This window comes from Cupressus sempervirens, chromosome 1 (genome assembly GCF_028749045.1).
Source record: "Cupressus sempervirens isolate cs-2001-9-10 chromosome 1, ASM2874904v1, whole genome shotgun sequence".
NCBI lineage: Eukaryota > Viridiplantae > Streptophyta > Pinopsida > Cupressales > Cupressaceae > Cupressus > Cupressus sempervirens.
The window spans coordinates 321,380,548-321,398,263 of record NC_143118.1 but is presented as its reverse complement, the minus strand read 5'-3'; the positions used below and the strand labels follow the sequence as shown (position 1 = coordinate 321,398,263).

General features: G+C 31.2%; 1 protein-coding gene and 1 pseudogene across 1 annotated transcript in view; both read right to left on the bottom strand.

The window, feature by feature from the left end:
• Positions 1–1,031: 1,031 nt before the first annotated feature.
• Positions 1,032–2,997, bottom strand: LOC149577443 (exocyst complex component EXO70H1-like; annotated as a pseudogene).
• The window catches only part of LOC149577442 (exocyst complex component EXO70H1-like), a 55,158-nt gene continuing 40,397 nt past the window's right edge, over positions 2,956–17,716 (bottom strand). The window contains exon 2 of the mRNA XM_089796442.1: positions 2,956–3,153. Within this exon, the coding sequence (XP_089652568.1) occupies positions 2,956–3,153 (198 nt within the window). The remainder of the gene's footprint in view (positions 3,154–17,716) is intronic.

Sequence of the window (17,716 nt, the reverse complement as noted above, 5' to 3'; positions counted from 1 at the left end):
TATAACATAGAAATATATTCAAATTAGTTATAAAACATCAACATATTTTCCATTGGTCTTGTAAGGGTTTGCTAATATATTTCAATTTTTTAAAATATTTCTTTGATGGGCTATTAGGTTGCATGGGATGAACATAAGAAAAGCTTCAAGACAAGTAAGTTTTTTTATATAATAATAATAAAACATTTACATTAAAATTAGTGATTCAAATAGTAAGACACAAACATCACAGTGGATTGACTTTAAATTTTTCAATGCAATTTGAAATATATTTGCACAAAGTTCATTTTTAACATATATTCATCAAATTTGGTTCTTTATTTTCTCCCCCATTACATTTTTATATGGGTTGAGAATGGTGTGAGGGTGGGATATCTCTAAATTTCGAGAATGATACCCTCTCTACTACATTTCGAGCATTTTGTAATCGCATTTGTATTTCACAGTCTATTTCAATAAAAGTACATGTTTTTGGACTTTTACCCTCCAAAAAAAGTGGAAAAAAAAAAGTATTCATGAAATTATTGTTCTACCATCATACCATTGCAATGTTTACTTTTTACATCACAAGGATGATCATTTATAAAGATGATCTTACATTAATAAATTTATATTATCTTATCTTATCTTACAACTATATCATTCACTTTTTACATTACAATGATGTAGAATAACATTTTTTGCAATGAATGTATCATGAAAATGCAAATTGATGGTTGTGATATGCATATAGATGGTCGACATTTTTTGAAGCATTCTATTTGAAAAAAGCCACTTCTAAATAAGCATTTTTGTGAAATGGACAAAGATATAAGCCTCGACAAAGAACAGATAATTAGTAATTGAAAGTAATTGAATAGACAAAAATATAATGTATGGCATGTTCATTACATAGACCAAGTTGAAGATGTCCTTAAAAAGGATAATGATTTTGAATGGGAGATAGATAACCAATACGTATACAAATGAATGAGTTAGAGTTACATCTCAAATAGGTCTTCCAAGTAGTATTGACTTAAAAGTTATTGACATGTTGCAAAATCATGCATTTCTTTATGTACACTTTCAAATAATAACCTATTGACATATCCCTTGCAGAGTTAGAGTTACATCTCAAATAGGTCTTCCAAGTAGTATTGACTTAAAAGTTATTGACATGTTGCAAAATCATGCATTTCTTTATGTACACTTTCAAATAATAACCTATTGACATATCCCTTGCACCTCCTCTTTATGCAAGTGCTAATATATTATTTAACTATATATTTAGTATGAGCCTCCTTTACATACAGTGTGAGTCGCAAAAGAAAGAAAAGAGAGTTTGAGACATGTAAATATCTGTTGTGGGCTGCCGTCAGGTATCGCCCAAAGCCGCCGCCTCCCTTCACGAAACTCCGCCATTCGCCGAACTTCCTAGTTTGGGAGAACCGACAGCACTTTTCACCACACGATCCTCTCAAATTTCCCGACCTATTTATTCCCTTTCCAGTGTTTCGTCAGCCACTCCTCACCAAGTATACTTTTGAGTTCTGACCCATTCACTTTTTGTAGTACGTAGTGAAGGTTGTTCCTGAGAAAGAGATGGGACAGAGACGCGTCTTTATACAGATCAGATTTTTTGTGGAGCTTAGAAAGCAGGTGTAACACGGTCCTCCCGATGCGGACAGACAACTGGGCAGAGGGATCGTTTATTACGTTCTCAGGTAGAGAGCGTTTCGTTAGCACCGGGGGCGCGTCTGCGAATATGTTAACCATAGTGTCCTTGTAATCGGAGAGAAAAGTGAGATAATTCATGACGTATCTGGTGAGAGGATGCACAACACCGCCCTCAACGGGGGCCTTACATTTATCCTTCTCAACGGCCTTGTCAAATTCCGTCAAAATCCTCGGCACGGCCTCGCCGAGTTGCACCAGGATCCTCTTGGCCTGCTCCTGCACGCTTCTGCATGTTTCTTTAGAATATATCTCTTCTATATCGGGCATAAGATCGGCGAGCGCTTCGTAGAGATCGAGTATTCTGAACATTCTTTCGGGTGCCCGGCTCGTTGTCGCCACGGCCTCCGCAAAGGCGAGAAGCCTCTCTGTGCTCTCCTTCGCGGTTTCGGAAAAACATGCATCTTTCATCTTGTGAAGCCCCTCAAACACATCTTCGCACAGCTGCTTCTCTCTGTAAAATAGAACTCGGATGCCGATTTTGGCGGCGAAAATCCATCTCTTGATTTTCTCATCCAGCAGTTTCCACTCCATTTTTCGAATATCTTCCAACTTCACTTTCATAACGCCCAGGTTGTATAAACTCTCTTCCACCACCGACTTTCTTCTCAGAGCGAAGATTCGAACACATTCCTTCGCGTAGCCACTCTTCACCATGCGATGCGCTATTTTCCGCAGATTCTCCACGGCGTCCGGCGGAACCATGTCGGATTCGAAGACTCTGTCTGCTGACGAACAATTGGAGCAACAGAAGCTGCTGCCGTCGGAGCAACTGGAGCGACTGGTGCTATCCTCTGCAGACGAAGAGCAGGAAGGTCGGGCCGATGATTCCAGGTCCAGATTGATGGGCTTGCTGTTAGATAACAGAATTTTGTGGAACTCCATCTGCAGACGGTCCATCGATATTTTCATGAGTCGCTGCGCGTGGATGAGTTGGGGAGTGTTGGTGGCACCGGCAGACAAATGTTCCATGAGGCTTTGGAGTTTTTCGACTGCGTCCATGTACATGCTCACTTCTTCTGCGGTGCGCTGAAAGAGCATTTTGCTTCTTTTGTTTGTGTCCCATTTGGAAATCAATGTCTCTGCTGCGGCTAACTTTTCTTTCATATCTTCAAAATTGTTGCACTGCATCGTAAGCGTATCACTAGTCATATTGTTGGAAGCACTTGGATATTCTTCAATATGCTTTGTTTACACTGATCTGAATTCAGCCTTCTCCTGCTACTTATTGATATTTGAAGTTTACAATGACAAATAGTTCCGCAGTTGGGGAAGGGTGAAGAAATCGAAGCGATTCTTAGAACTGAAAGAGCTCGTTTCCTGCCTTCGGAATTTATAGGAAGTGTAACGCGCACAATATTGAGTAAAATACAATGACTTTGTCCGCACAACTATGTTGACCGGTCGAAAACTTGCATCTAAAGTAACGTATACGCGTGACTGTACTTTGCCAAAAGAAAACAGAAAAATAGTCAATAAGAAAATTCAACGCGTTCTTTTGTGGGAAATATTCCTCGCGTTAAATAAACATTTTAATTTGTTTGTTTAGAAATTAGAATTATAGTTCAAGACAAAGATATCTTGCCAAAAGACTGTTTTTTCTTGAGAAAGGATGGAAAGAATATATACGTAATAATTGAGAATGTGCTGAATGTTGAAAACAATGTTCGGGCTTGAAAACTTACGGTCAAGCTTCATACCGTGTTTTCAGAAATTCGGCAAAGGTATTTCGTATGATGTCATTTTGTAGTTGATTTCTTATTTGAGTTAGGTTTTTCAATTTAGCAATAATTAAACAAGGGGTGCAACCGCCAAAATTTCATGCGGTGGGCTCTAAGACAAGCTTAGAGTCAAGTTGTACATTTAATTGTGAACTTAAAATAGAATGTCGGATGTCCTAGAAGACAACTAATTCATAAAGACCAATGACATCAAAATTACTTTTATAAGATTCTATAAATGTCAATATAGATTAATGCTGACCAAAGTTTTGCCAACATACAAAGTTGTCATCCAACAAGGATATCACATATTTGCTATTATCCCGATTCTCAAATATCATTTCTTTTAGGTTGGCCTTGAAAGAATGAACCGTGATATTTGTCTATTGAGGGAGAGTTCAAAAGGCATTGCAAAACATAAATAGTTTGAAAGATAGTTAAATGTAAAAGAAAAAATCGTCAAATTATACGAGGAGTTTTGGTGTTCTATTAGAGGCTCTATCTTGTAGCACTTTGACCTTGCTAAAGAATAAATATAAAAAAGCATATATATTAATAATTTCAATTTTTATTTCAATCATTCTTTTAAATTTGTTATTATTCAAAGTATTTTTTAATATTATTTTGACTTCAAATATGGAAGATTAAAAAATGATGTTTAACAAATCACAAATTTTAAATCAAAATTAAAACAACAACATTATTGTTTGTAAAAGTAGATAATTAAAATGATGTATTGTACCATATCATCAATATTTAAAGACAAAATTATAATGTTAATTTTATGAAATTATGCAAATAATGATGTCAATAAAACAAATTGCTTACAATTGTTGATGGCTTAACTTCCGGTCTGTCAAACTTTTATGACAAAATGATTCATTGTTTCTTTTGTTAGTAGGTGTTTACCAACATACAAAGTTGTCATCCAACAAGGATATCACATATTTGCTAATATCCTCAATTGTCCTAGTTTGGCATAGGTTTTAAAATCCTTGCTTTACAATTTTAACTACATTCCCTTTAATCTTTTCAAAGTCTCACTCTAGAAATGTACATTTCTTTTAGAAGTCTTGCCAGATAGTCGACGTGCCCTATCTATGCATGGAGTTTTGTACAAATGTCTACAAACATGCAATTGTGGACATGCTTCAAGTTTTTGTTTAACATGTTTCTATCGAAAACAATAGTAAATATTGCATTTTTATCCAGCTTTAGGAGGTGGCAATGATATTAAGAGTTTTTGCATCCAATAATATAGCTCATAGTAATTGTATTTGTATGTCGTAAGAGGATCAACAAACTATTTTAAAATGGATTTCCATCTTAAGCCCATTATGGGGCAAGCAGGGAGGATGTTGGCACAATTTTTTGATGGTGATGCTACCCATGGAAATCACATTTTCTTTAAAGATTCTCTCATATTTGCAAGTGCGGGTGAAGTACATATACTGAAAGTACTTCCTATTTTCCATCTACAAGCACCATTATTCATATGTCTGACTTTCTAACTTCTACATTTTTCTAAAAAGCTTCTCAATTTTTGAAAAATAGTTTGGGTTGTTCTATAGAAGCTTTGTTTTTCTTTAAATTTTAGACTAATTTGAAGTGCATTCTTCTTGGGAAATAAAAATGGAATCACATTTAAGTTTTCTACCTTTCTAAAGTTTTTTTCTAGTCTCTATACTATAATCCACAATATAAGTTGAATTTGAGAAATAAGGAATTCTTGCTGGAAATACAATTTTTCTTGGGTGATTTTAAAAGTATGACTAACATACACTTTAACTATAGGGAGTTTTATTTTGGGACACAAAGATTGCAATAAATCATCTTTCTAGTTGTATGCAAGACATTTTCTTGTAGTTAAACATGTTACCTCTCTTGAAAAGTGTTTACCTCTTTTGAAATTGTCGAGAGATCCATTGGATGGACTCTTAGTTGGACTTGTTGATGATTCCAATATATTTGAATGGCATTTATTGGATACTTGATATTATTTTTAAGAAAATATTATAAGTGTTTTGAGTTTTTCAAATAGTGGGCAATGATTTTTTGTCATTCTATGTGTTTTTACTTGTATTCTTTTATCTGTAGAGCAATAGCATTCTACTTAAGATTTAGTGATGCCAAAGATTTTATTGGAAATCATATGATCCTTATTGACTAGAATAAAATAATAGGAGAATCACATACTCATTAATGAGGCTTAAAATTCTCAATATCTTAAGGTAATAAAAAAGGCTACCAAATAATCCCCCAACAACTCCAAGGATTGCCATAGGAAATTTTAACTAGCCTAGTATTAAAAAAAATAAGGCCACGCTTTTGAGTCTCACAAAAATCTTTGATTTCCTATCAAACCTCTGCAACGACTATTGTGAAAAAAATCTCTAAAGAAGAGCATTCTGCCACCTAAACAAAGGAACTCGATTAGAGCCTTTACCAACACAAATTCATACTAATATCTTCCTATTGACTCTAAGATAATGATATGTCCTAATCCAAATCTGATAAAATATAGTAATAGATAATAAAAAATCCATATAATTAACTCTACAAAGAGACATACAAAATGTTCAATAACTTTGCTACTTGGAGTTGTCCGCATCAAGTGTCTGCCTCTTTGTACCTTGAAGTTAACAAGGAAAGTGTGAAGAAGCTCATAGGTAAACCCATGATAATAGAAAATTCAGTCTTATAGTATCCTTTTTTAATGCAAAATTACAACAAAATTGATCAGCCTACTACATCTCTGTAGTAGGGGGGTACGACTACAATTATTGTTTCAGATAATATTTTTCCAACATATACTAATAGTTATAAGTGTCATTGGATTATGTCTTTTCAACGTATACCTTAACTATCAGTGTATTCGATGGTGGAAATTCTAGATTTTGCAGGTGGGCAAACATGAATTTTAGGGTGGAGTTATATTTATGTGCAATCAAATCACTTGACTATCGATAAAAATGATTTATATTCTATTTGTTTGGCAAAATTTTGTCCAAATTGCTAAGAGAATGGATCACAATCAACATATGAAGTTGAAGTTGAGGAAAGAGAACAAACATATGACTATGGGCTAGGGCATTTTTTTTTTGTTATGTACATATGCAAGTACATGTATCCATGGTGTCTAGCTCAGGTTGGAGGATATAATAAATGAATATGTTAGTAATACAACTAAGTATATCGTATATGAAGTTCATAGTTACCCCATATACTAGAAACCAACAAAAAATTAGAACACATAAAAAATTATATTTTAAAATAGAAATTAGAATGTTGATTTCTTTATCTGCGCCCCACTCAATCCTAAGCTTCTTAAAGAGCCAAATTGAATTGCTCAATTAGTGAATTCTTTGACTATCAAATTATTGTCCATTTTATCTTTCTTCTCAAAGCAATTTGGAAATTTGGTAGGCAATACCACACACAACACATCTATTAAAGAGAAGATAATGTATTTCTATGCTTGGGATGTGATTAAAAGATGAATTTTGAGGTAGATAGCAAGGGCCCATTGAAAATTTTTGGTGGGGAAGTAAACTAAATTTTTGTTTTGTTTTGTTTTGTTTTATTTTAGGCTGAGGCACAGAGACATCAACTAGAGTGGACAGTACCAAAATAAAAATGCCTTTGTTTCTCACCAAAAATTGACCATTATAGGCCCTTCTTTTGGCCATGGAATGACCATTTTGTACAGATGGGGGAAGGGGGTTTTGACTTAGTGTTGAGGAAGTCATCCCGAAAATGGCAGTGCTACAAATTGTATTGCTCAAATGTATGCATACTATTTCTATTTAGATAAGCATGGCATGATTGTGTGAGAGGAAGAAGTATATCTCCAGGCATGTAAAATGCTAATAGCTAGTGCTTAAATGGAAAGGGAATGGCTAGCTTCTTCTGAAGATTTGATTAATATTTCCCCAGCATATGTATTTGGAAAAGCCCTCAATTTTAAATAAAAGTTGTTGAGAAGGAGAAAAAAATTTTATCAGCATAAGAAAATGGTAAATTCCCAAATTTGAAGCCATCACTTTGTAGTTTAAAAAAATGATCGAGTTGTCGAAATGCAAGGATATAGGAAGAAATACCTACAACATCCGTTAGCGTCTAAAGTGTTAATCAAAAGGTAAATATATAATCAAAAAATTTGAAATGGAGAAGAAATTCTTAGATGGCTATAAAGAAACAAGAGAAATCATTAGTGTCAATCACCACTCACAAATTCTACTCTTTGAGCCACAACTACAAATCCAACAACACTAGAAGAATGGTACTAGCCCTTTCAATGCTCTGTTCTACAGGTAGTCACTGTGAGAAAACCATTGACAAAGGCCAAATGCCTATAACAAGAATAAAAGAACTCCTCAATTATGACAGTTATTATTATTATTAAATTTAATGTTTGTATAGTAATTACATTAATTACATTAATGGCATACTGCAATACTGCAGGACAATTATGACAAGTGGTCATGTTTGTATCTTTACAATTTTATTCTTTTTTTTCAAACAAAATTTATTTTTCATTGCCTTTTTCCCTCACAATGAATAAGATATTTAATAAATAATATTTTTAAATTTTAAATATATGTTGAAATTATCGAACTTTGGTTAATACAAGTAGACTTCAAAAATTTGCAAATCCAGTCGGTGCCTTCAAATTAATATTGGATCTAATGAATCCAATAGTTACCTACCTACGACAAGAACTAATGAACTAAGTTTTTTATATAAGTTTTTTTTGTTTTTAATTGAGTTGTATTCAAACTACGGCTATGTTAGAACATTGAAATTCTTTGAATCAATGTCTTAGATTGTGCCATTTTTTATTAACATAATTCTAATGAGTGAGTGCATAATACCCTTGCAAAAATGCAAATATTTTAGGATTCAATTAGAATCATTTATTAGCTTTAGATCTTACTGTACTCAATTTAGTGAGGAATATATGCTATTGTGTAATTATTTTTGTGTAGCTTATTTTTTGTGTAGCTATGCTTTTTTTCTTTATGAAGTAACTTAGTGGAAGTTCAAGTAAAGACTTTCAGAGAGCTCATTGTAGTATTTTTACTTTATTTCAAAATTTTACTTTCATTTTAAAACAAGGCATAATGACAAATCATTTCTTATTTTGGGATTCGTATTGACACAATTGGTGTCTATAGACTTTTCTTTACTAATTAGAATTTGAAAATTTTTTTACCTTCTTTTTTTATAGCACAAAATCATTTTTTGTCTGATGGTAGTGAAAACGCAATTATTCCAATTATGTTGATTCTTGCAAGTGTTTCTCATTAATCTTGTACCTTAATACATTTTATATGGCTTGTTGGTTTTCTTCTATTTTTCATTGAGTTTCGAGTTCATTTTTTCTTATAAAAATCTATTTTATTTTTATAGAATACCTCTATATGAGTATGTTGCACAAGTGGTGTCTAGAACTACTTTTTTCTTGTCATTAAGATTCAATTTGACTTGTTTTATTATGTGTTGACAATTCAACTATTGCCTTGCACTGCATCGATAATATACTATATTACATTATAGCATTTTTATAGTGCACATTGTGAAGTTATACAACATTATGTGTTGACTATAACATTGGAACAGTTAAAAAGTGGACTAATAATGTGAGCACGGTAGTGTACTTCTACCAATTAAAAATTTTAGACAATGGATGACATATTAGGCATAGATAAGTCAATCCCTAGCATTCTAATAGTGAATCATAAAATAACAATGAAGTAGTCTAACAAGCCACTTCTACTGTCAAAAAATATCAAATTACTAGTGTCATGTTATTACAAAATATCTAACTTACTTTTTTGTATATATTTCTATAGTTCTACCCCTTTAGAAGAGTTATTAGAAATAATGATTTGAATATGAATTTACAAATTTACTTATTACTAAACTTTCAATTTTTTATTATTTATAAATTCATTCATTGCAAAAAGAAATGACTACCTAGAAACGTGAATCTAAATTAAATTTTAAACCTTGCTTTTGCATCAAATATTTCTCTCATGTACTAAACATTTAAATTTTTTTAGAAAAATATATGAACTCCTAAAATTTATTTATTTAAAATTTAAAATTCTAAATCAAGAGATATATATTTTACTTGACAACATTTCCCTTGACAAGGACTAAGAGTAGTTAGACATAATAATTTTCATGCTTTTAAAAAAACAAGTGAATGGTATTAAGAAATGTTATTTTATTTGTGATTATCTTAACAATAATATAATTTGATGTCATTGATGATAAAATATCTAGTTATACTAATTAGTCAATAGGTTATATAATGCGGCCATTTTTTGGAATCGAATGTTCTCATGTCAAAAAAAACCCAAGACTAATTATTTTTGTAGGTGATTTCTTCATCATGCTTTAAAAAAATTTGTTACACCTCTACTATTTTTTCTAGTGGCTAGATACTTGAATTTGATTTTAGTGGAACTAACACCTGAGTATATGCAGGATCATGGTCAAGCAAACTATACCCTTAAGTGGCAATGAAAAATTAACAAATTGGGGTTATGTCAACTTAACGTGTAGTTTTCAACTTGTTATGAACTTTCTATCAAAAAGTTGAGAGGAAAAAATATCTAGGAAATTGAATTTAGTTTCTAAAAAGCTAGGCCTTATCTAAAAAAAATAAAAATTGATTGGCCAAAATTTTTAATTTTAATGCAATAGTACGAAAAAATTTGGACAAAAATTAGTAGACGTATGTCTTACCATCTTAATCTAAACCAAATGATTATATTTTTTAATAATATTTTGGATATAAGAACTAGACTCACGCCCAGATGTGACAAATTTTTTGGGTATTTTTATTCTAAACAATTAATTAACTATAAATTTTCTACTTTAATATTTACAAAATAAAAAAATCTTGTGTGTGACCACCTTAACTAATTCAAAACTTTGCAAAATTTAATTTTTCTTTTCTTTTCCTTATAGTAGAAGAAGTATAGAATGTGATGAATCTTTTGAATTACAAAAATGTTCTATTGTTTGAAAGTTATAGTTGCTTTTCAATCAGTGTGTTAATCAGCTCTTGTAGATAAGTCCATTAGAAAATAAGTAATAATTACTTACTAAACACATAAATTGATAGACATTACATTTATGAAAAGCTACTAACACTCTTAAGAAACCCTTTTCATTTCATCAAATTTGGGGTATATATATATATATATATATATATATATATATATATATATATATATATATATATATATATATATATATATATATATATATATATATGTTTGAAGCAAAAAAAACACACACATAAGAACAAGCCAAAAATACATTTTAGAGATTTTTTTAAAGTTTACCAAGTAGGGTTGATGGCCAAACATATAACAACCCTTATAAAGGTTTTTTTTTTTTAATTTATTATCGGGATGGGTGGGAAAAAAAGTTGGAATAGATCTTGAAATTCTTTGAGATGTTTCAAAACTACATATTTTTCAGATCATCACTTTTTGACATACCATGATCTTGCACATACCCACCCAATATTTTGAATTACAAATTTTCAATTTTTTTTCTAAATATTTAAATGCAATAATAATAGAGATATTAGTTTTAGGTTGTCTCATTTATTAAAAAAAGTTGATCCTAATAGGACTTTTTAATTTTTCATAAAATTTTAACATTATTTATCCTCAACATTGTTGACAACATAAAATAATTTGTGTACAATGTTGAGGTAGCTCACTTGCCATGATTTCAATATTATCCAACAAACTTACCCATTTTTTCTTATCTAATTGCTAACAATGTGACACAATTCATGTAAAATATAGAAATAATTCAATAACATTACGAATTTTTAAAAATCAAATCAAGGTATTATTATTTTAAATAAATGTCATTTTTTTATATGTTTTACTAAATATATAAAAATAAGTTATTAAACCTTATATTTTTTATTAACATGAATAAGAGAAAAGGGGTATCAAAATAGTTACTATATTAGAAACAATACAATAGCTTGCAAATATAATATAATGGAAGGAATGATAGATTAGAAAAAAAGACAATTGGTAACAACATCAAAATAGTTAGTGGTACACCCAAACAACAAATTCCAGTCACATGTGACTATGAAAATTTGGGCTACAACAAGTAATGGTGAATACCTTGGCCTAGGAATCCCTTACAAAGATAATAATCTACCTATCATGAAAATATTGGTCATTACCATCAACTCATTATTATAAAATGCATAAAGATGTGGCTAAGATTTCAATAACCTAACAAATGAAGTGGGTAACACTTTGCATAACTTGTTTTTATACATATGCATTGGCTTCTAAGAAAATCCACCTCCTATTTGAGGATTGTTACTTATTTGAGGCAATCATCATAAATACTCAATGTGGTTTGGGCATCTTCCATAGCATGCCCATCCACTCTTTCATCTTTAAACCTATCAAATATATAAGTAAAATTTACATTTTCAACCTTTGAGTTAAAACCTAAGGCATTTGGAATGTTCACTTCATAGACCAATTTCCAAAATGCCTCCTAGTCGATAGCTTCTCTTTTTTAGGCTACCCCAATCTTGTATATTTTATAGCCAATGACCCATTTGGACTCATCCACCTTATATATTTTTTCTATTTTGCACTCTCTTTTCTCCCCATCAACCACATTCTTACGTTCTAGAACAAAATCCCCACTCTCACTAATAAAGTATTATCTAGTGAAGCAATCCTTAACACCTAGCACCACATATTCCTATAGATGGCTCCACCAATCATTATAACCTAGAAAGTTTTAAATGAAAATAGATTTCACTTTGCAGTATCCTTGGGGCTTAAATGGACAAAGTGATGGATATATATCTTTCATTCTCCACCTTTTGTATTCAAAAGATATAAATTTTTGTTAGACATAGTGATTGTCGTTGGACCAAAATATCAATCTATTAATGTTCAATACAACTTGTAATTTTATAGAGTACATAGAAGCCTATCAAGCCATATCATGAATCCATTCAAGGGATGTTGGCACATTGCCAACAACCCCCCTCCTAGTGTTACTTATTTCAATTTGCATGGAATCGAACCTATGGATAAGCTATGATACCACTTGTTAGAAGTAGTATTTACTATTGTACCAAAATATTGACCTATTAATACCCAATACAACTAGTGTGATTATAGAAGACACATGAGGATGTTAAACCATGTCATGAATCCCCATGAGAGATGTTGGCACACTACCAACAAGAACACAAAATAATAATTACACAACCCAACCTTAGGGAGGAAGCAATTCTTATCTTGAATGTTTAATATGTGGTTATTGTCCTATTTAAATATATTGTTTTCATTATCACACCCTTATTTCTATCAACCATATACATAGTGGAGTAAACCAAAAATGTAGCATATTATATCCCATTATCATTGATTTAGAGTTTTACCATTTCTCCTTATGAGAGTTCTTATATTAGGGTCAATCAAGTAAAGCTCACGTACTAAGGTTTGACTTTGTAGATGGATGAGGGGTCCAAATATTAGTTTCAACTCTTCCTCTCATTTTTTTATTGTCTAAATTTATTTATTTTGGTCCTCTTTTAACTCTCCTCAAGTTACAATCACCATAGTAATCAATTTTGAATTTGCACTCACTACAGTAGTCAAGTTTGAATAAGTGTCACTTATCAATCGTTAATTTTGAATCTTTATCTAGTTTCCAATCTATTAAAAAGAAAAGTAGAAGGATTTCTTTCTATACAAAGAATCATCAAAATTTGATTTACGATTTAAGAAATTATAGATATGTGAAGTTAGCTTGGGCAACTTCTACAGACTCTCCCCTATTAATAAGTGAAATTAAATTAGTTTTTGGACTTTTGGTACTTTCATCTTTAAAATTTCCCTTCCCCTACAAAGTTTAATTGTTATGTACAATATTTCTTTCATGCCTTGATCTTGTGAATAAATTCTAGGAACTTTTCTTAATTGATGATTTTTGTTTGTTAATATAATATAATAATTTGGTATGTTATTCATCCTCATTTCCATCAAAGAAAACAAATATTTTAATAATATACTATGCTCTTCTCTTCTCTTATACTCTTAGATAAGAAGTAGATTTTTTTTAAGAATCTAAACATTGAGTTTCTTAGTCATTTTATTATTCTATAGGAACATTCATTGAATGATAAAGGATGCTATGAGTAATTTACCATTTGTAGGATTCATATGGGATCATTTTAAAGTGTGATTGATTTTTAAACACATTACAAAATATATCTTTTCTTGAGAATTTTGATCATCATACAACTTCATATTCCATTTGTTGTGATTTTCTTTAGGATCTAGTGTTATTTTGGATCCTTTCTTTATAATTTAACCTAGCAACATCCATGTGAAGACTTTGTCTTATAGATTTACATCATAATTAATTAATCATCAAGTATGTTCACTTAATTGAATCCTATTCATCAACACACATTTACACATCTAGATTAAAAAAAACATATATATGTTCATGAAAAAGATTTATTGACATGGATGATTGATTATCTAAATATTTTTTGTGTATCCCTATTATCAGTTAATATCTTTTCTATCTATTGCTTTGCACATAGTGGAGAACTAAAGAGTTTTGAGTTCACACTAGATTCAATCACCATTAAGAATTTACAAACTAAATAATTGGGGAGGTTGACCATCATTATTTTATTTTTTTATCATGTACTCGATCTTCATTCTAATTGTCACCAAAGTTTCCTGTGCCTTCTCCACAAAACTGTTCGGGCATACTCTACACTCAACATCATGATATCCAAAATTAATGATATCCAAAGCTGCATAACATTTAATTACAAAGTGGAAATGCTTCATCCAAAATTACAAAATCCTCATGATATAGATGGCTTCCCTGAAAATCATTCTTGAAATATAGTATCGTAAAAGTAAACGAAATAGCCAAAAGGTCGATTGGGAAGCATACAAATGTGAACCCCACTGGAAAAAAAAAAAGACAATCTGCGATTTCCTTCTGAAACATTTTATTATTATTTCCTAGTAATATATTATACATGCAAGGAAAATAAAGACATGTCATTGACATTGTTTTTAATACTCTGTTATACATTGCATTTGACACTTCTTCAAGAAAATGTCAAAGGTTGAGATGAAATTGTGAAGAGGTTTTTCTACATCGTGACACAAGTTTGCAATTGTTTTTCATTGTGGAAAGAACAAATAATATTTTTAATATAAAAATATATTATTAATTAAAATTTTAATAAATGACGTCGTTGATTGCACCAGTTTATTATTCTAGTCAAATACCGTTTTTTTTTAAAGCTTTTCAATTATATTAGATTTTATATGATTTTTAAAATTAGTATATCAAAATGTATGTCATTTTATTTAAATAAAATAAACTATTATTCATCATGAATGGAGATCTAAAATATTCTATACTTTTATATGAATGTTGAAATTAATATAAATTAATTATATAATAATATTAGTTAGAGGTTCATTTCTTTCATTTAATTATAATATCTATCTATTAATTTACAATCAAAGAAATATTATTATTATTACAATTTTAAAACATCAAAAAATTATGAATACGAATATATTTATATTTTTATCTTAAGCTGGCGTTCTTAAACTTATGATTATGTACAATTTTATATTCAATTATAAAAATAACATTAGTTGTTCTTGACCTTAAAAAGAGAACAAATAAGGTGGCTATGAAAAGAAAGTACCCAATAATATTTGATTATGTTAGGTATTTATAATTACTATTCTAAATCAAATTCATTGTCAATAATGATAAATATCATATCTACAATGATATTACTTCAATATTTTTATCCATAGTGAATATGGTGGAATGAGATAATATAGTATTTCTACTTTATGTAGAAGGCTATTTAAATAAGACTTTCTTGGGGATCAAGAGTTTTTTTTAATGAGTATTACTGAAGATTGGATCATTCATAAGCCTTGTAATTATGACATGAGTCTAAATAAGGATAAGATTGTTCCTTTATATCTGATTATTAACACCTTAAACCCTCAAACACTCAATAGATGGCTATCGAGTATATGAGGAAAGTGGATTTTCTACTCCATTTTGTGCACGTTAGGTTCCCCCATCCATCAACTGAATAGATCACTTTATCGAGGATGATAGGGTAGACATTTAAGAAAATGAAGATAATATAAGTTTAGCATTCATGAAGCCCTGTGACCCATACGATGACATCTGTGGTCTAGATTGAGCTTTTAATAGCTATAACTTATTTGGTTGTTAATTCCTAGCTTGTTGATATAAATATTGGTTTGTAATTCACAGAAGGATATTATGATCTATTGGATATTCCCATTGTGTGATATGAATGATGCTTTTGATTGTACTTTAATTAAAATATAGTGTAGAATTTGATGATGAATAAATTCATAGATCCCTAGATATCTTGCAAGCAAATAACCTGTTACAAGGAAGAAAGAAAAGCAAAGAGAGAGAAGGGTTTCCTCAATCAACAAGAAAATTGTATTTGCTTGTGCAAAAAAGAATGAATGAATTTACAACCAATCAATCCTTATGAAGAAGATTGAAACCCTAAAAGGGAAACCCTAAGAGGTAAATAACATTTAATAATTACTAATTAATTATTAAATAGAAATGTAAGGTGCATAAAGTGAAATCTTAAGAAGGGAGAAAAGGTAATTTAATAAATTAAATTAAATTAACCTTTTACTCTAACACCACACTTAAGATGAACAACAATATAGCTACAAACAATGCAAGGAAACTATAATGTTGAAAGCAAACTTGGGTCCCAACAACAAAGCCTAATGAGGTACCCAATCACAATCAAATCTCTATGAAACAAGGAAATAGAGAAAACCCAGTGGGAAAAACCCTACTCCAAAAAGAGATAGAAAAGGATGCACAACTGAAACATCTTAAGAGAATCTCTCAAGACCATAAGTACAATGAAAGCCCCCATGATAGAAGCTTGAGACTCCATAGCACACCCCCTCTAGAATGTTAGAACTCCTATGTTGATGAACATACCAGTGTGGCTCCAATCTAAAGGAAACAAAGGCAGTGGACAAGGATGACAAAATCCATGTATGTAAGGTGCAATTGGAAGTCCTAGCTGATTGTCAAAGGGGAAAGCATAAGAATCTTGAAATGGAATCTCCAATGGAGGTGGGATAATAGGTATGTTGAATCTATCATCTAAGAGGAGATGTGAGTCCTTTGATATATCCTCAACAACCGTAGTAGGTGGTTCAATGACTGCAAATGCAATAGTAGGCAATGTTGAAGAGTAATCATGTGTGAGAGATGGAATCTAAATAGGAGGTGGATGTATAGAAGTCACAACATTGGTCTTAGAAGCAACACATAAGTTCAAGAAACCTAATTTCACCTTAGTAGTCTATCATGAAGGAGAGTGAGTCTTTGATAGTGGAGATGGTGGAAAAAAATGAGAGAAATAGTATACGTAGGAAGAATGATCAACAATCCCTATAGCAACAATATTATCTGTCTCAATGTCTCTAATGTGCATTGAATCCTTTGCAAACTCAATTGTCTTCCATATCCCACTATGTGTAATCTAATAAATAGAGAGAAGGTTAGAGGACATAGATGGAACACAAAGTACATCATGAAATGTACCATCATCAATGCCAATAGAACCTTACCCACATATAGTCATAGTAGTGTTGTTCCCCATCAAAATGTGTGGAGTAGAAGCCTCAAAAGAAGAGAACAAATCCTAAGAAGATGCCATAAGGTGTGAAACATCTGAATCCAATAACCATCTAGAAGAGGGTGAAGTAGCAGTTGCACATAATGCATGACCCTTTCCTATATCTTTACCATCTAACTAAAATAATGATGATGATGAAGATCTGTGAGAAGTAGAAGGAATATCAATGTTTCTCTTCTAAAGGAGAGCTATCAAATCTGAAACCTATATGGCATAGCCATCTAAATTCTTCTCATAACAATGTGACTCATCATGATTAGGCTTATTACAATAAGCATACTTTGGTCTTTCTAGTTTTGGTTTACCCCCCTTAGAAGGAGGTGACCCTGATGAACTATGAGGGCTAGAATCAATCTAAAACTCCATAGAATGAGATTAATTTGTCTTCTCCTTCGTCCCTGAAGATGGACATACCAATGCATATGTATGTGAACCTAGGAGAGAATCCAACTATGAGAGCTTAGCTTGCTGTCGAGTCAAA